The 27,632-nt window shown below is 44.6% G+C and overlaps 1 protein-coding gene across 2 annotated transcripts in view; it reads left to right on the forward strand.

Moving 5' to 3' along the window:
• KCNT2 (potassium sodium-activated channel subfamily T member 2) overlaps positions 1–27,632 on the forward strand; it is a 1,782,840-nt gene that overhangs the window by 1,562,914 nt on the left and 192,294 nt on the right. For both annotated transcript variants that reach the window (XM_073582885.1, XM_073582886.1), the window contains exon 23: positions 22,175–22,276. In XM_073582885.1, coding sequence (XP_073438986.1) covers positions 22,175–22,276 — 102 coding nt within the window. The remainder of the gene's footprint in view (positions 1–22,174; positions 22,277–27,632) is intronic.

The raw sequence follows: 27,632 nt of genomic DNA on the forward strand, positions 1-27,632 counted from the left end.
ATTGGCTTGCTTTGCGTGGCGTCACAGGGGCTATAAAAGGGTGTGCACGCCGACCGCCATCTTAGCATAGGGAGAGGTTGCTGCTGCTGATTCTGAATAAGGGAGAGCATTAGGCAGGGAAGAAGAACAAAAAAACTGCTTCTGCTGGCAGCGATTTTCACTGTACAACACAACAGTTTGTGTGCAGTGACAGGGGAGGCTATATTTTTCTGCATCAGCTCTGTTGGTTATTAGGCTGCCTTATAAGGCTCCCTGATAGCTGCATTGCTGTTTGCACACTGCTGTGCAAACTGCTTTTTTAAAAGCAAAAATACTTTTCTTCCTCTTTTCTGCACAGTTACCAAGCGTTCATTTTTCCACACTTTTGTGTGCAGCAGTCCTGCTTATTAGGCTGCCTGCTGCCATACTTGGACTGAGAGCATCATTGTCAGCCTCCTAAAATCTCTAGGCAGATTCAAATTCTCCCCAATACTATATACACACCTTGTACTTTGTCATACACCAGCCAATTTCAGCCTGTTAAATTGAGGTGTAATCTATAGTGGGCCTGAGATAATAGTTCAGCCTCCTAAAATCTCTAGGGATCTTCCAATTCTCCCCAATACTATATACACCTTGTACATTGTTTTACAGTACCATATAGCTTGTGGTATTTTCGGTACATTTTCCCAAAAATGAGGAAGTATGGTGGAAGAGGCCGTGAACTTGGGTGGGGGTTGCCAGCTGGTACTGATGGTGGTGGTGCATCTGCTGGTAGTGGCAAAAGCACAATAGCACCTAAGGCAGGAGGTGTTGAGCCTGTGTCAAGTTCTGGCTCCACAAGGCCTTGAAGGCTCCATTTTCTGGGAGTAGGTAAACCGCTTTTAAAGCCGGAGCTTCAGGAACAGGTTTTGACTTACATTGCTGACACAGCCTCCAGCTCTATCGCCTCCTCTGCTGAAGTTTCAAAAATTAAAAGAACTGAGTCGTCAGTGGAGGCTCCTGGTCAGGAACAACACCTTTCCTTGTGTCCTTCACCCCTACCAAAACAGAAGGATGCGGCAGGCCACACTACAGATTACTCCATGTAGCTGTAGCTCTTTCTCACATACCATGCCTGGGTTATCAAGTCAAATCGTGAACTGCCCAGTCCAAGATCAATCGGACATGGAGTGTGGGTCACCAGCCAGGGCAGTGGGGTTAATCGGTACCGGGCCGGTGTCTCAGAGGGATGTGTCACGGTGGTGGTGACCCGGTCCGTGGCCCTGGGTGTCCATGCAAAGGGGTGAATAATGTTTATAGGTGAATGCTACGTAACGCCACCTGTGGTTTCTGATCAGATTGACCAGCGCTGCAGTGTCGCTTCTCTGGGACAGATGTGGTGCAGCTAAGATGTAGAAGCCCTGCACAGGTAGGGCCGTAGTCGCAGGGCAGATGAAAGAGTTGGTAGATGGTGTGCAGTGCAGGATGTAGCAGAGCCGTGCGCCAGGCGCAGGAGAAAGATGACAGACACAGTCATGCAGTTCCTTTACCTTGGTAAGTGCCGTCCAGGACCAGAGTACAGATGGAGAAGGAGTTGGTCAGCCTGGAAGCAAATTAGGAATTCTCTCTCTGCAGATAGGTAGTGTGGCCTCCATTCTAGCGCTTATCTGAGGTACTCGCAGTACTGAGTTCACTGAAGTTCCCCCTGTTGACTCTCTTTTAGAACTTTCTCGTATGGCTGGCAACCGTAGCCTTTTCCTTCTGGTTCACACACGTCGCTGCTGGGGCCTCCGAACCTTAGTTAGGAACATAGCATTTACAGCTGCTACTTCCTCCGGTTTCTGCTGCAGGACTGTCAGTGTCCCTACAAACTCGGAGACCGGAATACGGACCATGCGCTCCAGCTAGGAGTGAGCCTTAACTCTGCTCATCCTCCAGCTCCCCTTCTCACGTCCACACACTTCCCTTTCCCTTCACTGACTGCCCTAACTTCCCTCCTCCCGACCACAGAGAGCAGCTCCTCAGCAGTCAGGTTCAGAGCTCTCCCTGCTGGCCTGGAGTGGGAACTGTGCTGTGTGTTGGCTTAACTGCTAGATAGATCCTTCGTTGCTCCCAAGCAAGACATCACATTCCCTAGGAGGAAGGTAATAATGCCACTGTGGCGACCGTACTCCTGGGGGCACCACAAGTGCACTGATGCCCAGTCACTGCTAGATGATTCTGCTGGTACATTGACCCACACCACTACATTCCCCTCGCACTCTACACAGCCAGAATCTGACCCTGATGAAACTCAGGTTCCCCTTCCCACATACTATGCCGGTGGGAGGGACACACCGCCGTACTATGAGGGGCCCTGTGCCAGTGCCGTCACCAATGAGTGGGCCCCCCCTGCTTGCTCAGGATCACAGCACTTGCAAAGTTGAAATATTTACCTCTCCCTGCTCCACCGCCGTGATGTCTTCCGCGTTTTCTGACAGTGACATTCTGGTCAGAGAGCGCGGTGATATCACGTCAGTATGTCCTCTGCCTAAACAGTCCAAGCGCAGAGAGATGGAAGATGGGGTTGACGAGGAGCCCAGAGTACAGGGATTCCCTAGCAAGGAGACTTATTTAATTGTTTTAAAGGTTGGGAGCAATTTTTGGGGAGCACTATACTCTGTTGAATGATATATGGGGCCCACCATACACTGGAGCATTCCAAAGGTGGACATCAGACACTGGAGCAGCATTTACAGGGCCCATTATACACTGAAGCATTAGAAATGGGGCCCATTATATATGGAGCATTATTTGGGCCCATAAGACAGTGGAGCTTTATCCATGGCAACCAACATATACTGTAGGTAGCATTATGTGGAGCTCATCATATACTGTATTGAACATTATATGGGACCAATGATTCTGTATGGAAAAATATATGGGCCTCATTAATCTGTATGGCACATTACGCGGTGGCCATAATACTGTATGGAGTAATATACTGTCCGTTTTTGGAGCTATTGGAGAATTTAAAATGGATATCAGTCATGTGATGTAAAAAGTGATGTATTTTTCATTGTACAATACCACTATTTCTCTGCCGTATCAGAGAATCATTAATTGTGGCATGTGTTAAAGGAGCCTAGTGACACTCTTTGGCCCTGGGCCCATGAAAATCTGGAGCCAGCCCTACCCCCCATAACTTTAGCCAAATAACCCCCCAGTTTTCAATTCCTTACTATTATTATAAAGTAAATTAAGGTTGACAAGATTAAGTAATAAGAATTGATGTTTTTGGCATTAAAATGGGCACTGTAGGTGTGTTTCCTGTCCTCCACTCACTGCCGACTTTTCTTCCCCATTGACTTGCATTGGGTTTCGTGTTTCAGTCAGCCTTCAACTTTTCATGATTATCGGCCGATTGCATTCAACCCGACTTTTGCGAAAGTCGGGTTTCATGAAACCTGACTTGACCCGAAAAAAATGGAACAATATATGGGGCCCATTATGTATGGAGCAATATATGGGGTCAATCATATACTAGAGCATTACATGGGGCTCATTCTGCATGGAGCATTAAATGGAGCCCATTATATATGGAGCAATATATGGGGCCCAACAAATACTGTATAGAGCAATATATGGGGCTCATTATGCATGGTGCATTATATGGGGCCCATTATGTGTGGAGCATTATATGGGGTCCATTATATATGGAGCAATATATAGTGCCCATCAAATACTGCATAGAGCATTATATGGGGCTCATGTATGGAGCATAATGTGGGGCATATTATATTGAGCAATATATGGGGCCCATGATATACTGGAGAATTATATGGGACCCATTCTGTTTGGAGCAATATATGGGGCCCATGATATACTGGAGAATTATATGGGACCCATTCTGTTCAGAGTAATATATGAGGGGCATTATTCTGTATGTAGCAATATATGGGGATCAGTATACTGTATGGAGTATTGTATGAGGCTCAGAATTCTGTATGGAGCAACATATGGTGCTCATTATTCTGTATAAAGCAATATACGGGGACTATTATTCTGTATGGGAGCAATATACACTGTGTGCAGAATTATTAGGCAAATGAGTATTTTGATCACATCATCCTTTTTATACATGTTGTCCTACTCCAAGCTGTATAGGCTTGAAAGCCAACTGCCAATTATGTAAATCAGGTGATTTTCATCTCTGTAATGAGGAGGGGTGTGGTCTAATGACATCAACATTCTATATAAGGTGTGCTTAATTATTAGGCAACTTCCTTTACTTTGGCAAAATGGGTCAGAAGAGAGATTTGACGGACTCTGAAAAGTAAAAAATTGTTAGATGTCTTGCGTGATCACCGAACAATCAGGCGTTTCATGGCAAATATCCAACAGGGTCGCAAGAAGCGTGTTGTTAAAAAAAAGGCGCAAAATAACTGCCCATAAATTGAGGAAAATCAAGCATGAAGCTGCCAAGATGCCATTTGCCACCAGTTTTGCCATATTACAGAGCTGCAACATTACTGGAGTATCAAAAAGCACAAGGTGTGCCATACTCAGGGACAAGGCCATGGTAAGGAAGGCTGAAAAACGACCACCTTTGAACAAGAAACTTAAGATAAAACGTCAAGACTGGGACAAGAAACACCTTAAGACTGATTTTTCTAAGGTTTTATGGACTGATGAAATGAGAGTGACTCTTGATGGGCCAGATGGATGGGCCCGAGGCTGGATCAATAAAGGGCAGAGAGTTCCACTCTGACTCAGATGCCAGCAAGGTGGAGGAGGGGTACTGGTATGGGCTGGTATCATCAAAGATGAACTTGTGGGACCTTTTCGGCTTGAGGATGGAGTGAAGCTCAACTCCCAGACCTACTGCAAGTTTCTGGAAGACACCTTCTTCAAGCAGTCGTACAGGAAGAAGTCAGTATCGTTTAAGAAAAACATGATTTTCATGCAGGACAATGCTCCATCACATGCATCCAAATACTTCACAGCGTGGCTGGCCAGTAAAGGTCTAAAAGAAGAAAAAAAAGAAATGGCCCCCTTGTTCACCTGATCTTAACACCATAGAGAACCTGTGGTCCCTCATAAAATGTGAGATCTACAGGGAGGGAAAACAGTATACCTCTCGGAACAGTGTCTGGGAGGCAGTGGTGGCTGCTGCACGCAATGTTGATCGCAAACAGATCAAGCAACTGACAGAATCTATGGATGGAAAGCTTTCGAGTGTCATCGTAAAGAAAGGTGGCTATATTGGTCACTGATTTTTATTTTTTGTGTTTTGAATGTCAGAAATGTTTATTTCTAAATTTTGTGTTTTTATATTGGTTTACCTAGTGAAAATAAACAAGTGAGATGGGTATATATTTGGTTTTTATTAAGTTGCCTAATAAATCTGCATAGTAGTAGTTAGGGTGGTTTCACATTAGCGCTTTTTAAGCGCACGCACAGCCGGGGGTAGCTCCGCCCCCGAGCCAGCTCTCTGCCTGGCGTGCCCGCCCCTTGCTTGTATCGCCGCCTCCTAGCGCACAGCGGCGCCTGCGATCGGCGCACCCTATCTTTAGCATAGGGTGTGCAGATCGTGCGCAGGCCGTGCGCTAGTTGCGCTTTGACCTGCGCTGCGCACTTTTGACGGTGCGCCGTGCGCGCCAAAATCCGAAAAGTTTGATTTTGGCGCGCATTATATATGGAACAATAAATGGGGCCCATCAAATACTGTATAGAGCAATTTATGAAGCTCATGTATGGAGCATTATATGGGGCCAAATATGTAATGAGCAATATATGAGGCCCATTAATTATGAACAATATATAGGGGTCAATATTCTGTGTTGAGCAATATATGGGGTTCATTATACTGTATGGAGCAATATATGGGGGTTCATTATACTGTGTGGAGCATTATATGGGGTCCATTATTCTGTATGGAGAAAGATATGGGGTCCATTATACTTTATGAAGCAATATATTATGTTCATTATAATGTATGAAGCAATTTATGGGGCTCAGTATTCTGTAGGTTGCAATATATGGAGCCAATTATTCTGTGTGTAGCATTATATGGGGCCAATTATGTATTGTGCATTATATGGGGCCCAACATATACTGTATGGAGCACAATATAGAGCCCATTATGTATGGAGCAATTTATGGGGCTCATTATAATGTATGGAGCAATAAATGGGGCTCAGGATTCTGTATCGAGAAATATATGGGGTCCATTATTCTTTATAGAGCAATATATGGGTTCATTAAACTGTGTAGAGCATTATATGGGGCTCATTATTCTGTATGGCGCAATATATGGGGCTCAGTATACTGTATGGATCATTAAATGGGGCTCATTATTCTGTGTGGAGCAAATATCATGCTCATTCTGTAAGGAGCAATATATGGGGCTCATTATTCTGTATGGAACAATATATGGGGCTCATTATACTGTAACTCCTTACATATGTATGGGGATATTTATACTGTATGGCGCAATATATGGGGGTTATTGTACTATATGTAGCAATATATGGGGCCCATTATTCTGTATGGAGCATCATATGGGGCCCATTATGTACGGTGCTTTATATGGGGCCCATCATATACTGTATGGAGCACTATATGAAGCCCATTATGTATGGATCAATATATGGGGCTCATTATAGTGTATGGAGCAATACATGGGGCTCAGTATTCTGTATCGGGCAATATATGGGTTCCAATATTCTGTGTGGAGCAAAATATGGGGTCCATTATACTGTATGAAGCAATATATTGGGATCAGTAAACTGTATGGAGCAATATATGGGGTTCAGTATTCTGTATGGAGCAATATATAGGGCCCCTAATTCTGCATGGAGCATTATATAGTACCATTTATGTATGGTGCATTATATGGGGCCTATCACATACTGTGTGGAGCATAATATGGAGCCCAATATGTATGGACCAATATATGGGGCTCGTTAGGCGTCAGGTTTCTGCATCTGCTCTGCAGGAATCCAGAGCCTCACATTCTGTGGTCTCCTGCTGTCTTTCTACTGCAGAGGAGATTACTTTGCAGCAGACTGCTCCAGAGACTAAGTCCCTCTGTGCTCCTACTGGGCATGCTCACGAGACGATCTCAAATTGGAGATCAGGAGTCATGTGTCCAGGTCCTGTTCCAGATCTCATTGGTCCATCTCGGATATCTGGAAGGTCCCGCTCGGCTATAAAAAGTGCACATGGCCGTTCCGCCATGCGCTAGTATAGACTATACTGCTATGTGTGAATGGTGACGGATGTATGATTCTGGTGACTGACTTATTATGAAACCCCTTCCCTCTGATATTACGCATGTGGTTAGGGAATTAGTTCAGTAGTCTGCACCAGTCTGTGGCAAGCCTTAGGCCACTGTGTACACCGCACCTCTGTGCTAGAGTCCGACATAGCGCCTGCTTTGTAGCTGTGTCGTCCAGCGGCAGAGTCCTCCGCCGCGCAGCAGTTGCAGCCCTTCTTGGCATTCACAGTAGCGATGCCGCACACACGGTAGGTCTAGACGGATGCAGCCCCACTGTCTTACTTCAGGCTCCTGTGACCTTATACCATGTGTGCATTTACCTGAGGCTTGTTTCTCTAACAGACTCAGCCTTTTGTATGTTTTTGTTGCGGCGCCTCTGTGTGTGAACAGAGCCCTCTCTGCGCACTTCGGGTAAAGTTGAACCCGTGCGCATTATATCGCCATATTGCTCATCTGCCATTACTCAGCAGCGGTTGTAACACCTGCTGGACCCCGAGCGGCAAACGCACTTTATTATTATTTTTATTTAGTGCATTCTGCCATTCCTAACAGGGCTCATTATACTGTATGGACCAATAAATGGGGATCATTATACTGTATGGAGCAATACATGGGGCTCAGCATTCTGAATCCAGCAATATATGAGGTGCTTTATATTTATGGAGCAATGTATTGGGCTTATTAAACTGTATGGAGCAATATATGGGGTTCAGTTTTCTGTATGGAGCAATATATGGGGCACATTATGTATAGTGCATTATATGGGACCCATCACATACTTTACGGAGCAGTATATGGAGCCCATTACATACGGACAAATATATGGGGCTCATTATATGGTATGGAGCAATACATGGGGCTCTTTATACTGTATGGAGCAAAATATGGGGTTCATTATATTGTATGAAACAATATATGGGGTTCTTTAAATTGTAAAGAGCAATATATGAGGCTTAGTATTCTGTATGAAAGAATATATGGAGCCCATTATTCTGTGTGGAGCATTATATGGAGCCAATTATGTATGGTGCATTATATGGAGCCCATCATATACTGTATGGAGCAATATATGGGGCTCATTACGCTGTATGGAGCAATAAATGGGGCTCAGTATTCTGTATCAAGCAATAAATATATGGGGTCCATTATTCTTTATGGAGTAACATTTGAGGCTCATTAAACAGTATATAGATTATATGGTTCTCATTTTTCTGTATTTAGCAATATATGAGGCTCATTATTCTGTATGGAGCAATATTTGGGGTCCATTAATCATTATGGAGCAACATAAGGGGCTCATTATTCGGTAGAGAGCTTTAAATGGGGCTCATTATTCTGTATGGAGCAATATATGGGGCTCATTATGCTGTATGGAGCAATAAATGGGGCTCAGTATTCTGTATCAAGCAATACATGGGGTCCATTATTCTTTATGGAGTAATATTTGAGGCTCATTAAACAGTATATAGCATTATATGGTTCTCATTTTTCTGTATGGAGCAATATATGAGGCTCATTATTCTGTATGGAGCAATATTTGGGGTCCATTAATCATTATGGAGCAACATAAGGGGCTCATTATTCGGTAGAGAGCTTTCAATGGGGCTCATTATTTTGTATGGAGCAATATATGTGGCTCATTATTCTGTATGGAGCAATATATGCGGCTCAGTATACTGTATGAAGCATTATATGGGGCTCATTATTCTGTGCGGAGCAATATATGGTGCTCATTATTCTGCATGAAGCTATATATGGGGCTTATTATTCTGTATGGAACAATATATGGGGTTCATTATACTGTATGGAGCAATATATGGTGCTCATTGTTCTGCATGAAGCAATATATGGGGCTTATTATTCTGTATGGAACAATATATGGGGTTCATTATACTGTATGGAGCAATATATGGTGCTCATTGTTCTGCATGAAGCAATATATGGGGCTTATTATTCTGTATGGAACAATGGAACAATGTATGGGGTTCATTATACTGTAAGGAGCAACATATGGGGTTTAATATAACATATGGCGCAATACATGGGGCTCAGTATTCTGTATCAAGCAATATATGAGGTCCATTATTCTTTATGAAGCAATATATGGGGCTCATTAAACTGCATAGAGCTGTATATTTGGCTCATAATCCTGCATGGAGCAATATATGGGGCTCAGTATACTGTATGGAGCATTATATGCTGCTCATTATTCTGTGTGAGCAAAATATGGGGCTCATTCTATTTTGAACAATATATGGGGCTCATTATATTATATGGAGCACTATATGGAGTGCATTTTGTGTGTGGAGCAATATATGGGGTTCATTATACTGTAAAGATCTCACCCTGTGGGGTCAAAATGATCGCAAGAATGGTGAGCAAAAATCCCAGAACCACACATGGATGAAAGATCTACATAGTGCAGGGAGCACCGTAACAAAGGCTACCATCAGTAATGCACTATGCCACCAGGGACTCAGATCCTGCAGTGACAGATGTGTCCCCCAGCTTAACCAGGACATTGTTCGGAAAAGAGAAAAAAATGAACTGCCCCAGAATAGTCTTATTCAACACTTTGCATTTAATGGACCCGTTGAAGCGATTTACGCAAAATGGCCATTGTCCATCCTTGAACTCCCCGCATGCCTCCTTAGCCTGCATGTCCTCATCAAAGTTTTTTGTCGCACAGAGAAAAAAAACAACTTTGATATCCTTTTCAATGTGGTGAGTGCAGCAAGCCTTTCTTCTTTTTTGTATTGAGTACATGATCAGTCCCGTCTGAAGTTTGCTAGAGAGCATTTGGATTATCCATAAGAGTATTGGAAGAATGTCATATGGTCTGATGAAACCAAAGTAGAACTGTTTGGTAGAAACAAAACTTGTCGTGTTTGAAGGAGACAGAATGCTGAGTTGCATCCAAAGAACATCATGCCTACTGTAAAGCATGGGGATGGCAACATAATGCTTTGGGGCTGTTTCTTTGCAAAAGGACCAGGACCACTGATCCGTGTACATGAAAGAATGAATGGGGCCATGTATCATGAGATTTTGAGTGCAAACTTCCTTCCATCAGAAAGGGCATTGACGATGAAATGTGGATGGGTCTTTCAGCATGATAATGATCCCAAGCACACTGCCAGGGCAACGAAGGAGTGGCTTCATAAGAAGCATATGAAGGTCATGGAGTGGCCTAGCCAGTCTCCAGATCTCAACCCCATATAAAACATTTGGAGGGATTTGAAAGTCCGTGTTGCCCAGCGACAGACTCAAAACCTCACTGCTCTAGAGGAGATCTGCATGGAGGAATGGGCCAACATACCACCAACAGTGTGGGTCAACCTTATGAAGACTTACAGAAAACGTTTGACCTATGTTATTGCCAACAAAGGATATATAACAAAATATTGAGATGAAATTTTGTTAATGACCAAATACTTACTTTCCACCATAGTTTGCAAAATAAATCTTGCCAAATCAGACAAGGTGATTTTCTGGATTTGTTGTCTCATTTTGACTCGCATAGTTGTGATCTACCTATGATGTCAATTACAGGCCTCTATCATCTTTTTAAGTGGAAGAAATTGTACAATCGATGACTAACTAAATACTTTTTCTCCCCTTGCATATATCTGAGATTAATTTGAAGATGTTTTGAGTTGCTTAGGAAGATTTTTTTTTATTTTACTTTTGCAACCTTTTGATAGGACAGTGCAGGGCCATATTTGCCACTAGGCATTTGAGGGCATGTGCCTAAGGTGGGGGGGTGGCACCAAAGCATGTTGTTTTTTTTTAAGTCCGGGGGTGCATGATCATCCCTGAAGATAGGGGGCGGCAGAGTGGCGGTCAGTACATGTGCTGCTGGTGCGGTGCCGATTCTCCCTACTCCCTGCTGACACACAGTGACATGATTTGTGCATGCGCGCACCCTTGCTCAGTCACAGCCTAACTTCATGCCCGCCCAGAAGGTGACTGATTTTTTTACCTAAGTTACCCTAGTTACCCTGCTACCACTACCAGTCCACTTTCTGGGAGTGCGTGGGGCTGAGGTGGAACGGCGGTGCCAGGCTGTCTCTCAACCTGGCTGGGACACTGTCACACATTGCAGCCTTGGCCTGGGACTCGCAGCGGCAGAGCAGTACATGTCGTCAGTAAGTAAACATGATCTCCCTCCCACCTGCCTGCTGCATGGCTCTGTCAGTGACTCATCACTTCCCTCAGACTCCTCAGCCTCGTTTCTGCCTGGAGGCTGGATCTGGAGCACTTGCAGCAGCACTGGCAATGTTAGCTCCCAGATGGTCCCAGATACAGTGAATGGTAGCAGCAGCAGCACTGGCAATGTTTGCTCCCAGACAGTCCCAGTCCCAATGTTTGCTCCCAGTACCAGATAGTGAGTGGGGTGGGGTAGGGGTGTAGTAATATATCTCTGTCTCTGGTCTGGTCTGGACATTATATATTATAGATTTGCCTGGACTGTACAATGTATATTATAGATCTCCCCCCTGAGCATTATATGTTATAGATCACCTGTCCCTGGACATCATATATTAGAGGTCTCCCTGGACATTATACCGCATTTTCCATCGTATAAGATGATTTTTTTAACCCCTGAAAATCTTAAAAGCCAGGAGTCGTCTTATACGCCGGGTGTCGTCTTATAGGGCGGGTGCAGAGCAATCTGCGGTCATCGCATTTGGTGGGGCGGAGTGGTCCCGATGACGAGGTGAGGGGGCGCCTCACCGGGAAGGTGTAGTAAAGTATCCCTATTACCTCCTTGTAGCAGCGGTGAAAGAGCTACATGGGCATACACATAGATTCGGCCTCATTCATTCCCTATGGGACTTGCGAACATGTGAGGCACTTGCGGTGAAACAAAAAAAACACTCCACTGCTGCAAGTGCTGCATTTGCCGGATCACGGCAAAACAGCAAGTGTCGCACTTGTCCGCAAGTCCCAGAGGGAATGAATGAGGCCGAACGCAGTGTTGCCGTAAGTGATCCGTTACGTGGCAGATGCGGAAAAACTGCTGGATCTGCCGCGAATGGCAAAAATTGCTGATTTGACAGTAGCCTAAGTCACATATAACAGTGTCTGCATTAGTCATACTCATCAATGGGGGAGGCAGCACTAAAAGTGCCTAGGGCAGCACAAACTCTAAATACGGCCCTGGTACAGTGCTTAGTTTGGAGCAATTGCATCAGTAAATGCTTCAAATAAGTGACACGCACCTTCGGTTTTTCTCTAAGGCATTTTTCAAAGCCTGAAGTGAAAAAAAGACACTCAGAAAGAAGATTGAATATTTGAAATGCAAAGTGGATTAAAAATGAAAATTAATAGGAAGAGTCTTTTAATAGTTTTTTACAGTGATTTTTCAAGTACTTTTTTTCAAGGCAACCAGCTCCAAAAAACTCATCACAGAACTTACACATACTCTAAGGCAGGGTTCCCCAACTCCAGTCCTCAAGGCCCACCAACAGATCATGTTTTCAGGATTTCCTTAGTATTGCTCTGGTGATAAATGCTTCACCTGTGCAATACAAAGGAAATCCTGAAAACATGATCTGTTGGTGGGCCTTGAGGACTGGAGTTGGGGAAACCTGCTCTAAGGGATGTCATACTTCCAAGCTATGTTCCCAAGATGAGCTTTTGGTGAGTTTATGATGTTGCAACATTTGACATACTTATGTGCACATTACATGCATTTTTTATACATTTCCAATGCAGAAGTGCGCTAAACACACATGCATGCTTTTGACCTGTGGATTTCCTCACCTAATGCAAGTCTATTGGAAAATTCCACACAGAAAACTCAGTGTACTTGCAAGAGAAATTGACATGGTGTGGATTTTGAAAAATGCACCTCAGGTTAGTTTACGCAGTATTTCAAGCAGTTTCTGGAACAGAGATGTAGCAAAAACTCTCTAAAGCCTCCTGTAAAAAAAGTCAAAAGTCCTCAAAAACGTTGAACATCTCCTCAATTTTTTCTCTGAAAGGCCTGTGTGTTCATAGCCTTGAGGAGGATTTGGAGAGTTTTGGCTGAGTTTCTGCTAAAAATTCACTTTAAAAAACTCTGTAAGAACACACTCTTTAATTTAGGTATGTGTTCACAAAGTTTTCTGAGGTGGTCCAAAAGGTGTTCTAGTGGAAATCTTTTTAGGGACCATTCTTTGTTTTAAGAGGTTTGGAAGAGTTTTCCTTCTTGAAGCCTTTCATGAAGTTATTTTGCAGAACATTTAAGGTGTTTTGGAAGTTTTTTCTGTAGTCTTTTATGCAGCTTTTTAACTGTGCAGCACCTATAAGAAATATTGCTCCAAATCAGAAATGGACAAAAAAGTTTGAAACACTGAGCATATCTGCTGCAAATTGGTTTTAGAATAAAAATGAACAGGATGAAATTTTCAAGAAGTTTTTAAAGAGAATTTGTCATCATCATTATACAGGTGCACATCACAAAATTTGAATATCATTAAAAAGTTCATTTAGTTCAGTTCTTCAATATAAAAAGTGAAAAGCATATATTATTTAGAGTCATTACAAACAAAGGAATCTATTTCAAGTGTTTATTTCTGTTAATGTTGATGAATATGGTATTAAACTGGAAAAATTTGTGGATGATAACTGTGTTGCTGTATAAAATCTGGTCCACACAATTTAGAAATGAAGGATGATGGTTAATTCACTTAACGGGTTTTGAAGTCATTAAGACTTCTTCAGGAGATGCTATATGGGCATGTGTTTAGTCATGTTACTCTGGTTTCCTCCCACACTCCAAAGACATACTGACAGGACTTATAGCATCTCCTGAAGAAGTCTTAATTACTTTGAAACCCTTTGAGTGAATAAACCATCACACTTTATTTATAAATTGTGTGGACCGGATTTTATACAACAGCGCAGGTATCATACACAAATTTTTCCAGTTTAATACCCTGATTTGGTCACCGGTTTGACCAGTGGAGCTGCAGCTGCTGTCAAATCTGTTGAGTTTCCATGCGCTAGCGTAAAGATGTACAAAGTGAGTGCAATCTGATTGTACACTATAATTTATCCATCGGATAAGACCCTATTCGCGCTTCTCTCTCCTATAGTATTCTTTAGTGTTGATGATTCTGGCTTACAGCCAATCAAACCCAAAAGTCATTATCTCAGTAAATTAGAATAATTAACAAAAAACACCTGCAAAGGCTTTCTAAGCATTTGAAAAGGTCCCTTAGTCTGTTTCAGTAGGCTCCACAATCTCCACAATCATGGGGAACACTGCTGACTTGACAGATGTCCAGGAGGCAGTCATTGACACACTCCACAAGGAGGGAAAGCCACAAAAGGTCATTGCTAAAGAAGTTGCCTGTTCACAGTGTGCTGTATCCAAGCATATTAAGAAAAGTTGAGTGGAAGGAAAAAGTGGGATAGAAAAAGGTGCACAAGCAACTGGGATAACCAAAGCCTTGAAAAGGTTGTTAAGAATTGAAGATTTTCGCTTCCTGAAATTCTAAATTGCCATCAACAATAACAGGTGGCAGCAGTAAAGGTGATGGTTCCACAGGCACAACAAATTCTTTGAGCAAAGAACTGTGAAAAACATTATGGATCTTGAGAGTCAGCGGATGCTTGATACGAAAAGCTTCAGGGTTGATTACGGTGACCACCTTATAAGGACCAGTAGACCTAGGACGTATTTTCCAAAACAGGAACTTTCAGTTTAATATTTTTTGTGGATAGTCTCACAAAATCATTCACTCCTAGGTCAAGACCTGAAAATCATTTCTTATCAGCCATATGTTTGTATTTGTCCCCCATGATCCTTAAATTATTTTGAACTCCTTCTCACATAGATGAGAGCAAAGAAGAAAATTGTTCCTCCCCATGAACCCCCAAAGACTCATCTTTACTGATAGTACAGAATTGTGGATGGTAACTTTGTGTCCCCCGATCTGACACCACATAGTAGGGAATATTGTGAAGCTTCATCATCTCAGTGATGAACACCTAAGCCAGTGTCTTGGTGTTAGTGACAGCTGGTAAAGCAATAAAGTGCACAATTTTACTAAATTACCACCACAACTAAGATAACAGAGGACGGATGAAGATCCTTAATGAAATCCATGGATAAATTAGTCCATAGTTGGTCAGGAATGGTCAATGGAAAAAAAATCCCCAGAAGGGCTATTATACAGTATTTTGGAAAGCTCACAGACACAACATTAAGACACAAAGTCAACTACATCATTATGCAACCTTGGCCACCAAAAACGATGAAGCAGGAGGTCCAAGGTTGCCTTAATACCTGGATGACCTGCGAGAGCCTAGTCATGATGTGCCTTTGTAGTGGTGTGGGCCAGACTCCAGCAATACACCGCACTTCTTCCACAGCCTTCCATTTCCAGGCCCAGGTACATACACCGTACTTTTTAGCTTAGTGACGCTCCTACCAGCTCGGTCACTGTGGCCGCCTTAGGCCTGTTCACCAACAGCAATTTACTGGTCAGAGGTCGTCGTCAATTTGGTATATTTCCCTTGGGGCCTCGTCTGTTCTGCGGTTCTTCGTGTCGGGGCCACCCCCCTGACTTCCTTTGTCCTCAGTCCCCTAGTTGAGCTCTCCACACGGCACACACTTCGTCACAGACTCCTCTCCCCTTGAGCTCCTCCCGGGACTGGAACTTTCTGGAACCCTCCTGTCCTATTTATAACTTTCCCGGTTCCTTGTAACTCCACCCCCATGACCAACGGTTTCTAAAGCCCTAAGCTGCTGTCAAGTCCTGAACTCATGCTCTTCCCTGCCATCTTGTGGTCAACCCAAGGTATTGCACTCAATCTACACTTTTCCCAGCTGTTTCCCTTCTGTCATAACTAACATCTGTCTAAAGTGCACAAACCATCCTTTCTTCTTGCCGACAAGTCTGTCCGGTCACCTTCCCCACACTCTCCTTCCTTTGTCTATTGCCGTCCCTGACAATCATTTTCCCTACCTTCGTCGTTCTGAAGCTTTCCTACTGTCTGTTGTCAGACCAGTTGTTGGGCCAAACCCGCCACACGTGGCGGCCGAACCAAACCGGGAGCACCATGCTCCGAGCAGCCTACTGCTACTTGCCGGCGCGCACACCACATGACAACTTCTTTCAAGTTGGGCTAAGTACACCCGGATTTCTCTACGGCACGTACCTTCCCCTACTCTCCCCTTCTGTCACCCTCAACTGTCCGGAGCCCCATGACCGAGGCCTTGCGCCTACCAGGTCATTGTCAGCGCCCGCCTATTCTCCTGGGGTGTCCGTGGTGTCAGGGACCTGGCTTGGGACCACTGTCTGGTTCCATATCTTCCATCTCTTTGTCCTTCATTATAAAACAAGTCATAGTTGGCGTCTCGGTCACACAGACCCTCTGTCACACAGACCCTTTGTCACACAGACCCTTTGTCACACAGACCCTCAAACCTGGGACCTGTTGCATTCTTCTTATGCATATTATACATTAAACCAACTTTATAATAGCACAAGTAACCCCCTTTTTCTTTTTTTTTTTTTTTTTTGGTTTGTTTCTTTTTTTTTTTAAACCACCAAAAAAAAACAAAAAAACAAAACAGGCATACTCCCTCTTCCTTTGACAATAGTACTTCCCCGTATGCATCCCCGCTATGTCAGGAGTAAACAACTTTCAGCAAACAAAACATTTCTAATAACTTGGGCGTAGAACTGTCCTGTGAACTGCACAACGTTGCGTCGAATTCCCGGTAGTCCGGGCCATCTCCTGACGGCAGGTGTTCCGCCAACTCAGCAAGCGACTCCACAGCCGTGAAGTCCCGGGATTCTTGGGGTGTCTTTATAAGTCTCTTTACGGGGGCACGTAGCCTTCAGGACAAGCGATCACCGCAACAGCGTAGTAACCGTGGGGGCTGTAATCCTTATAGTAAGAGACTGAGTCTCCCTCCTGTAGAGCCCGGCCGTGACAGATGGAGGTCACATTTAAAATACTTTTTCACCAGTGGTGAGGTCCCGGATGAATCCATAGCCCTTATCAACATTTGTGTAAACCAGCCTCCCTTTTTCATGAAGCAGCCCCCAGATCTCCCGCTCTCTGGCCTTCTTTTTCTCGATTACTTCCGCAACTCAAGCTGAGGGTTCGGTATAGGCCGCAGAGTTCGGTGGGCGGGACGTGGTCGAGGTCGGGGGTGGGGCAGAAATGGCCGCAGGCTCTGGTGGTGAGTAGGCCGCAGCTGTCTTTAGCAGTGAGGCTGACGTGGCAGCGGGGAGGCCGCAGCTGGACTCAAGGCAGGCACGGGCTCCAGCAAATAAATCGCAGGCAGGGCCGCAGATGGAGCAGCGACCGCAAGTTCCGGTGAGTCCACCACAGCAGCGGACGGCCCGATCACAGCAGTGACCGGGAGTGGGACCGATGTAGCGGCAGTCAGCTTGGCGGGGGTCATGCCATCTTCCAGAGTGGGAGGCATCACAGCGTAAGGGGTCGGGCGGGGAGGCTGAGGGCCAGTGTCAGGGCCCTGGGGCCTGTCTTGTACACGGGGTATGGGGGCGGGGTCTGCCTGCGGTGCTGCCAGCTGAGCCGGAGTAACGCTCACCTTCCCCGGCACCGCGGCTCCTGACAGTCCATCCCGCAGCTCCTCCAGCAGCCGATGTTCTTCACCTCGCTGTCTGGCAGGGCCAGTCTCCAGGCCCGATGACTCCGCACGGACGGTCAGCAACAGCTCCTCTAGCAGCTGTTGCTGGTAGTCCAAGGTGGCTGCAAACTCCTGTGCTTCTTTTTGACACCAAATCGCCACAGCCATTTTTAACAAAGCACTTTTCCGCTCCGGATCCCCTTGTTAACAGCCAGCAATCCACAGTCCAGTTTTTTTTTTATAATCCACAAGGGCAAAAAGCAACTTGGGTCCCTTGGCTCTTCTGGCGCAGGCTTGCCGCAGAAGATGGTGTATATGCAGCAATGATCCTGCCGACTACGCCAAATGTAGTGGTGTGGGCCGGACTGGGGGGTGGTCCCTCATTTACTGCGCACAGACGTCAGACACATGATGGAGGCAGATTTTGGGTACAACAGGTCCAAGTTTATTTTAGTCTTCTGTCTGACGACTCCAGCAATACACCGCACTTCTTCCACAGCCTTTCATTTCCAGGCCCGGGTACATACATCGTACTTTTTAGCTTAGTGACGTTCCTACCAGCTCGGTCACTGTGGCCGCCTTAGGCCTGTTCACCAACAGCAATTTACTGGTCAGAGGTCGTCATCAATTTGGTATATTTCCCCCGGGGCCTCATCTGTTCTGCGGTTCTTCGTGTCGGGGCCACCCCCTCACTTCCTTTCTCCTCAGTCCCCTAGTTTAGCTCTCCACATAGCACACACTTCGTTACAGACTCCTCTCCTCTTGAGCTCCTCCCGAGACTGGAACTTTCTGGAACCCTCCTGTCCTATTTATAACTTTCCCGGTTCCCTGTAACTCCGACCCCCATGACCAACGGTTTCTAAAGCCCTAAGCTGCTGTCAAGTACTGAACTCACGCTCTCCCCTGCCATCTTGCGGTCAACCCAAGGTACTGCACTCAATCTACACTTTTCCCAACTGTTTCCCTTCTGTCATAACTAACATCTGTCTAAAGTGCACAATCCATCCTTTCTTCTTGCTGACAAGTCCGTCCGTCCAGTCACCTTCCCCACACCTTCAAAATTTTATGATGCAGATGAACAGGTACAAACAATTTCCCTGAAGGACCATCAGTGAAGACCCCCTGAGCCTTCAATAACTCACCATCACATTCAGAACACACTGTGGAGATGACCATCTCTTCTTGTAAAATAGGTACAGCATTGTCAGTCAGCACTCCCACCTCCAGGGAAACTTTGAGACAAAGCATCCACTTTGACTTTCTTAATTCCAGGACAGTCATACACATGATAAGGAGGCAGTTCTTGACACCCCTTTTCAGAGAACACTTCCTCAAAATCGGACAGGAAAGATGGAATGATTTTAGTGGAGACACTAGAGACAGCAGCACCTAGGCAATTATTTTTGCAAAAATCACTCCACTTCATAATCTCTTTGGTCTGCCAGACTATGACCAGATTATGTCCCAAAAGTAGAAAACAACAAGGCACTCAACAAAAATGACTTGTGGATGGTGCTCAAGTAGGGTATCCAACCCGTAATCTAAGCAAAAATAAACTTGGCACTCAAATTGATGAAAGATGAGGAAATTTCATTTATTTTGCATCCAGACAAAAACAGAAGAAATAACTGAACATTTTCGGTCCCACATTGGACCTTCATCAGAGTATCTTGCTGAATGCAATTTAAGGAGGCAAGATTTAAAGTGGCTAAATTAAATGTAGCATTCCCATAAATGTTGACTGCTGTCGCTGTGGAAGAGTACTGGATGCTGCATCGGGAATCAGAATTCAGTCCAGCCTGTCCTTTATAGGTAATTACTATTGTTGTGACCAAGCGCTGGTTGCTGTATATGTAGATCAGATTATGGGCTGCCCATAATCTGATCAACATATACAACAACCAGCGCTTGTCCATCAGGAGATCAGTCTGCACAAAGAACACCCACACAGACACGAACTTTAAAAGAAAAGGAAGATACATACACCAGAGGCCATAGAGAAGCAGAAGACCCTACCAACAGTCCCCCCCCCACGCACCTAATGCTTATGAAACCCAATCGTAAAATGCTGATTTAACAACAACAATATTTCTTAATTGAAAGTATCTATTGAATCTATAAAACAGTGCCATTGTGGCTACCCCTTTACTTTAACATGCATAGTGGTAATGAACAGTACTCTTTAAGCAATTTTTAGGCATTTTTTAAGTGGTCTCACTTAAGAAAACTTCTAAAAATCCTCGATGTGCACATATCTGACATCAGGAACAGCACTAACAAAATCACATACTCTCAGTCGCTTTCCTTCTCTGTCTTCTTAGTTTTGATTCCGCTTCTATCTTTGGCCTATAGCTCTGAAATTTTGAACTTGCTCCCGACCACAGCTTTTTTTTAATTTATCCTCTCTTTATTGTACTTAGTCCAAATCCACTATTACACCTGCTACATTTTTTCATCTTATCATCAATTTGTACCAATTCAAGATGATTTTAGAGACTGCAATTAGGGAATCCATACAAAACAAAGTCATCATCTCCTTATGGATGCTGAGTTTTAAGGTAGACAACAATTCTGATTGCATGACAGCAAGTCTCAGAAAGTCACACAATGTGACTAATGTGATGCTAATTTTGTCATTATGGCTTTGTGGGTCTACAACTGATGCGTAAACTGTGACATGCAGTCTGGAAGCTGGAAATATAACCCTTAATATGTTCAGAAGTCAATCTCCTTCCCCCTATTTCTGGCATTTGTATATTTAAGCAAGTTCTTCTGTTTATGGTAAATAAGAATTGAATAATTGAATAGATCGCTTTATAAGATCATTCAGCAGAATATATTATTTTGCCTGGTGACATCGACTGCTGCATCCAATCTTAGCCTCTAACTATTATCTTTACTTTATGGCTTCCCAAAATGTTTCTGCTAGCACTTCATCTGACAGACCAAAAAAATGCCTAGGCTCCACTAGATAGACCAAAATCAAGTCTGGGCTTCAGCACCTCTAGTGGACGTTCATTCTAGAATGAAACATATCTGTCACATTTTTTTTGCATTCGGAATCAAATGACAGACAGAAGTACAAAACAAGTTACATATGTTGCTAAACGAAATATTGCTACAGCTGTAAGGAGGTGGAGTTGTTGCTCACATTCCCCTTGAGAACATATGTATTGCTGTAACGCGTTATTATGTTTGTGTGTTTAATGATCTAGATTGTTATGTAATGAAGTTGTGTTTTGTGCAGAACTAGGTTGACTACAGAAAGAGACAGAGCTAATAGTGGGACTAGCCCAAGGAAAAGAGCTAAATGAGGGCACAACAGAGAGTTTCCGGGTAGAATGTCAAATAAGTACAAGCCTGCAGCAGAAGCAGACCTTAGGTCTGACCAGTTGGCAGAACCGCAAGTAGTAGGTGTCCTGAGGCCAGAAAGAGATGGCCAAGTGGATAATAAGATCCTACAGAGAAGTAAGTCAAAGTCCAGAGTTGGTAGCGAGTGAAAGAAAGGAAAGTAAGAAGTATCAGGGCCTGGGGCAGGAGTCTAGTGGGACAGTATGGAGGTGCTGTCAGTCAGGTATTCGGGTGGAAAAGGAAGGAATGGACCCTTTGAGTTGTGTTCCAGAGGTATAAATAAAGCGCAAAGCCAAGTAGTGGTCATATTGGCATGGAAAACTTTCCTTAGGGGGAAGGATGTGAAAATGCGGAAGGCAGTATAGGACTTTTGCTCTCTTGCCTTTAGTGCCATTATTGTGGAGGAGACTCCCGACATAGTATGCTGAGCTGTGTTGAGGCAGAGGAGCTAAGAAATGTGGAAAGTGAGCGTGACTCCGGGGAAGGGAGGAAAAAGTGTGTGATAATTTTTCATGTAGTAACAGAAACGTCCATGAAGATGAAGGCCTACTATCTGCTGTACATACACTAGTTCCTCAAAAGTTATTGTTCAGTAAAAGTAAGCTATTTTTATGAACTATGGCCTCTCTCATTAAACATTGCAACATCTGATACAGGCTGGCCGAATACAATGACACCATGTGGTCTGCAAGGGTGTATCACTGCCATAGCCAAAGTCCACACACTCAACCAAGACCCCCACTTTCATGTAGCAAGCTGGGATGTAAAGCATGAGTACCTCGTCCATTGCTACCGCCCCATACCACATTACACAGCCACAGAAAAGACTGTGTAGCGCATGATCACTTCAATGAGAACTTTCTCCTTGGTGAGATGACTTCACAGCTTGACAAGTCATGCTATACATTACAGCATGCAATATAAGAAAGAAACATGCATTCATTTGATTAACTCAATTTCTAAGCCAAATGTTTTTTTTTAACTTCCTTTTTTTTCAGAAGGAGAGAGAACGTGGATCTAATCTGGCATTCATGTTTCGCCTTCCGTTTGCTGCTGGAAGAGTATTCAGTATCAGCATGTTGGATACATTGTTATATCAGGTATTTCTTAATGATACAGGAAAAATCAATTAGAGCAAACAGTAAGAAAATGAAAAGAGTATGTACATGCCGTTATGTCCGTAGATGCAGATGTCTGGAGAGAGATGATTTGGTGACTTATTAGTCTTTAAGGTATGTGCAAATTTGCAGCAAACTCTGCATCAATCTATGAAAAGTTCATTGCAGACTTTGGCAAAAATGTGGATTTAGCGCAGTTTTCATCTTTGCTGAAATTAGCAGCGTGGGTCAGTTTATGTGTTGGATTTTCTTAGCAATGTAGGGACGAGATTTTGTAAAATATAAACCACAATGCTGCTATTATAACAACTGATTTTCTGACCTAAACATTCAGAAGAAAAATTCTGCAAAAATGTTTGTCGTAGTATTCGATTTGCAGACTAATACAAATCCAGAAATGTATATATGTGCCGACTCCTTGCTTTGAACCACTTAAAACATAGACAAGGTTTGCACAGTTTTGTGCCATTTAGTTTTATAGTGAATTTTGATAAATGCATGTACCTGTCCGACATGGAGCACATACTGTACGAGATATGAACCTGCCCTAACAAGATTCACACACGTAATTGATGGGGATGGTTCAGAGGAATGGTACTGTTGAGGAACTTTATGGAAAAAACCTGTATCATGTGAATATTGAATAACTGTTTATATATACAGCAGGCTCTGAACTGTCCTGATCCCCTTGTCAGTCAGTCAAAATACTGTTCTAAAGTCTACAGCTCTGAGCTCCGCACACAATGTGGAGTATGGGCTCATAGTAAGTCTACGAGAGAATATATGGAGCAGTAGGCTTACCATTGGGCCGTAGTCATATGAACGCTTGTTCTCTTGTGCTGGAGTATCAGGCCTATTATGCAAAACACACTCAGCTCAAACTCTGTCGTCGTGTGAGCCTCCTGTCAGCGCATTGTGCTCCGATAATCTGTCATGAGAGAATGGCAGCACAAGTGTGGAGAAGATGTAGCAATCTTTGATTCAGCAAAGTATTGGAGGAATATCTATCTGTTATCTATTATCTATCCGATATCTATCTATCTATCTATCCATCCATCTATCTTTCTTTCTCTCATCTGTCTTTCTCTCATCTATCTATCTACCCATCCATCTGTCTGTCTATCTATGTTGGATGCACTTTTTTGAATTTTTTTAGATACAGTTTAATCCACTGGCTAGTTTCACAGAACATCTCATTTGTATTACAATCAAATATGTAGACAGAAAATTTAGATGTAGGAAAAGTGCACATATCTGATCTACTGAGACATTAAACAACCATTAAACGCTATGAAGAATATTTAAACATGTAGAGACATCTGTGTTTTATTGGCATTGCATTGCATTATATCAGAAGCCAGTGCAGTGTTATATCAGCATTCCAAAAAAGCATGATGGTTTTTTTTTTATTTCCCTAAGAGAAAACATTTTCATAGAACCATTATAGGGATGCAGTCCTAATGTAACATTGATGCACTCCATACGGATGCTATGTGAGTGGACGTGTTTTGGATCTGTATCCTGCTCACAGAATCATTAGTTTACACAGGGTTAGAATCAGTAACTCAAGGTTAGAGACTCCTTTACGTAGAGAAATATAACGATCCATTTATCCAGTGATGGACTGAGGTACAATTATCTACGATCATCAAAGGAAACTATTATTATCAGGGTCCATCATCAGTATTATTTTACTGACATATATAGCAGGATTAATTCCACTGCACCTTAAGGGCATCATTATTACTGGGACCATTGGGGTTCACAATCTAAACTCCCTATCAGTATGTCACAAAGTGTGGGAGGAAAATGGGGAACGCCCACAGCTACACATACAGCAGATACAAAGTACCTGAAGATCTTGTCCCTTGGTGGATTTGAACCCAGGACCCCAGTGCTGCAAGGCTGACATGCTAACCACTGAGCCACCATCCTTCCCGTTGGAACAGAACATTTAAATGTCCACTTTTAGCTGAATCCTAAGGTACAGCATATATATATAATTTATACATTCCTATTGTTTGGCGTCAGGTTTCTGCATTTGCTCTGCAGGAATCCAGAGCCTCACATTCCGCGGTCTCTTGCTGTCTATCTACTGCAGAGAAGATTACTTTGCAGCAGACCGCTCCAGAGACTAAGTTCCTCTGTACTCCTACTGGGCATGCTCACGAGACAATCTCCCATTGGAGATCGGGAGTCATGTGCCCAGGTCCTGCTCCAGATCTCATTGGTCCATCTCGGAAATCTGGAAGGTCCTGCACGGCTATAAAAAGCGCGCATGACCGTTTGGCCATGCGCTAGTATAGACTATTCTTGCTATGTGTGAATGGTGACGGATGTATGTTTCTGGTGACTAACTCAATATAAAACCCCTTCCCTCTGATATTACGCATGTGGATAGGGAATTAGTTTAGCAGTCAGCGCCAGTCAGTGGCAAGCCTTAAGCCACTGTGTACACCGCACCGCTACACTAGCGTCCGACATTACACTTGCTTTCTGGCTTTGTCGTAGAGCGGCAGTGTCCTACGCTGTGCTGCAGTTGCAGCCCTTCTTGGCACTCGCAGAAGCGACGCCGCACACATGATAGGTCTAGAGGGACGCAGCTCCTCTGTCTTGGGTCCTGCTCCTGTGACCAGATACCGTGTGTGCATTTACCTGAGGCCTGTGTCACTAACAGGTTCAGCATTTTGTATGTTTTTGTTGCGGCACCTCTGTGTGTGAACAGAGCCCGCTCTGCGCATTCCGGGTGAATTTGAACCCGTGCGCATTATACCGCCATATTGGCACCTCTGTGTGTGAACAGAGTCCACTCTGTGCTCTCTGGGTGAAGTTGAACCTGTGCACATTATACCGCCATATCGGCACCTCTGTGTGTGAAAAGAGGCTGCTCTGCACACTCCGGGTGAAGTTGAACACGTGTGCATCATACCGCCATATTGCTCCTCTGTCATTACCTAGCAGCGGTGTAGCACCTACTGCACGGTGGACCCCGAGCGGCGAACGCACTTTATTATTTATTTTTATTTAGTGCGTTCCGCCGTTCCTAACATTATACTAGCGCCAGGGTCTGCCTAGTAATGGCAGATCAGCGCAACTCCTTCAGTGCATTCGCCAGCTAGAGGTCCGTTTGGCTACTCTTGAGAGTGTTATCGCAGCGGCGAAGTCTTCGGAGGCTGCTGTACAGGTGATCGCAGAGGCGGTTTCACGTATGTCCACTTCCTCCTGTTGTGAGTTCATTTTCCCCTTCACTACTGAGGCCCGAGGAACTCCCTCTTCTGGTGAAGAAAGGTAGTGAGCCTGATTGTCAAACACCTGGGGCTGATGATGATGACTGGCTGAGTGGAGTTAATGACTGGATATAAGGCTGCCGACGCCCTTCTGGCCTGCGGGTGATTTCTCTGTGGACTTCTAGGAAACCAGTCTGATTCCTGCTCATCTAAAGCTAAGATTTCTGCTTTGCCTTTTTGCATTAGTGTTTTGTTTTCCTTGCTTTTCTGGATTCTGCCATTCCCTGCTGGGGTGAGCTGAATCTCCTTTTGCCTGTTGCTCTGTCTTCAGAATATTCCTGAGTACTGACATAGCTTTTTTGAAGCCTAGCGTCTTCAGGGCCTTTTTTACTGTCAGTTTGTTGGCTCTTATTTTCATAGGGTTATTCACGGATTGCAGACAGCAGCCTTCCTGTCCTTTCCTATCTAAGCTAGCGTGGGCCCCATCTTTGCTCAGTCTATCTTTCTGTCTGTGTTTTGTTCTTTCTTCTTGCTTCACCGTCATTATATGTGGGGGGCTGCCTTTTGCTTTGGGGTCTGCTCTGGGGCAGTTTAGATTTCCCTTTCTGTCTTTAGGCTATGTAGTCCTCCAGTTGTGATCAAGGGGCCTAGGGCATCGTAGGAGCCCCCCACGGCTACTGCTAGTTGTGTTGATAGGTTCAGGGGGTCTGCAATCCGATAGCTGCCAACTTCTCTGGTTTTCTGGACTTAGCTAGCATTTCTATTTTTGCCTCCTACGGTGACTCAATCATAACATCCTCCCATGCCCCGACAGTCACCCACCTCCCGTTGCCCGATAAATTTTCTGGCGATGGCGCCTCCTGTAGGGGTTTCATCAGCCAGTGCTCTATCCAGCTGGGGTTACTGGCTGCGCGATTCCCTACGGAACGGGCCAAGGTGGGGTTTATTGTTTTCCTTCTGTCGAGCAAGGCGTTGGAGTGGGCTACCCACTATGGGAGCGTGGTGACCCAGAGGTTCAGACCGCTGCTCAGTTTCTAACAGCTATTAAGCAGGTCTTCCTGGAACCACGGGTCACGCACGACACCTCTCTTCAGCTACTCGCTTTGACTCAGGGATCCCGCTCGGTTAGTCAGTATGCCGTTCGTTTTCGGACACTGGCTTCCGAGCTGGAGTGGTCAGATAAAGCCCTCATCCCTGTGTTTTGGAGAGGTTTGGCGGAGCATGCTAAGGATGCTCTCTCTACCAGAGAGGTTCCTACAAGTTTGGAAGAGCTGATTGCCATTTCCACCCGCATTGATCTCCGTTTTTCAGAGCGCGGTCTGGAGCGTGCTCAATCCAAACGGAAGGTTACCTCGGCTCCCAACGTTTTTGAGCCTCTGGAACCACCCTAGCCAGAGACTCCACTCACAGAGCCCATGGAGGTGTCTCGCGCCGTTTTCGAGGCGTGTCTGGCGCAAAACTCCATTTGCGGTTACCATTGTCAACGCCCTGTTTCTCAGGACAACAGTGTCCCGCAATGGCCAAACTCTGTGCCACCGGGCAAGACCTTTGTTCCTCCCCACCTTCGGCTGAAGGTCCTCAAGTGGGCACATGCATCCAGGACGGGTGGTCACTGTGGCTACATGCAGACCACAAAACTCCTGGCGGGGTCGTATTGGTGGCCGCACAGGGCTCGGGACATTAAAAAATATATTCAGGCATGTGCCTCATGTGCCTCCTTAAGCAGAGAGTGGAGACGTCCGCCGTCACATCGCGGCGTTCCATTTCAACTTATGCTCCGGGCGGTTTGCCGCGCCCGTTGTCTCCCACTTGTCCCTTCTTAAACCTGGCGATCTTGCTGCCTCTGATACCTTCCACGTGTCCCGGTTTTCTATGTCACCTACCTGGACATCAGACTTGCCTCCGGACGAGTCTGAGGCCTATGCCTCTGATAGGCACAGGGTGGTGGATTGGAAGGCTCAGAGAGGAGGGGGCCCTAGGGGGGGTAATGTTCGGTGTCAGGTTTCTTCGTCTGCTCTGCAGGAATCCACAGCCTCACATTCCGCAGTCTCTTGCTGTCTATCTACTGCAGACAAGATTACTTTGCAGCACGGTAGGTCTAGAGGGACGCA

Source organism: Dendrobates tinctorius, unplaced genomic scaffold, assembly GCF_039654945.1.
Source record: "Dendrobates tinctorius isolate UK_male_01 unplaced genomic scaffold, ASM3965494v1 ptg000074l, whole genome shotgun sequence".
In the NCBI taxonomy this organism is placed as follows: Eukaryota; Metazoa; Chordata; class Amphibia; order Anura; family Dendrobatidae; genus Dendrobates; species Dendrobates tinctorius.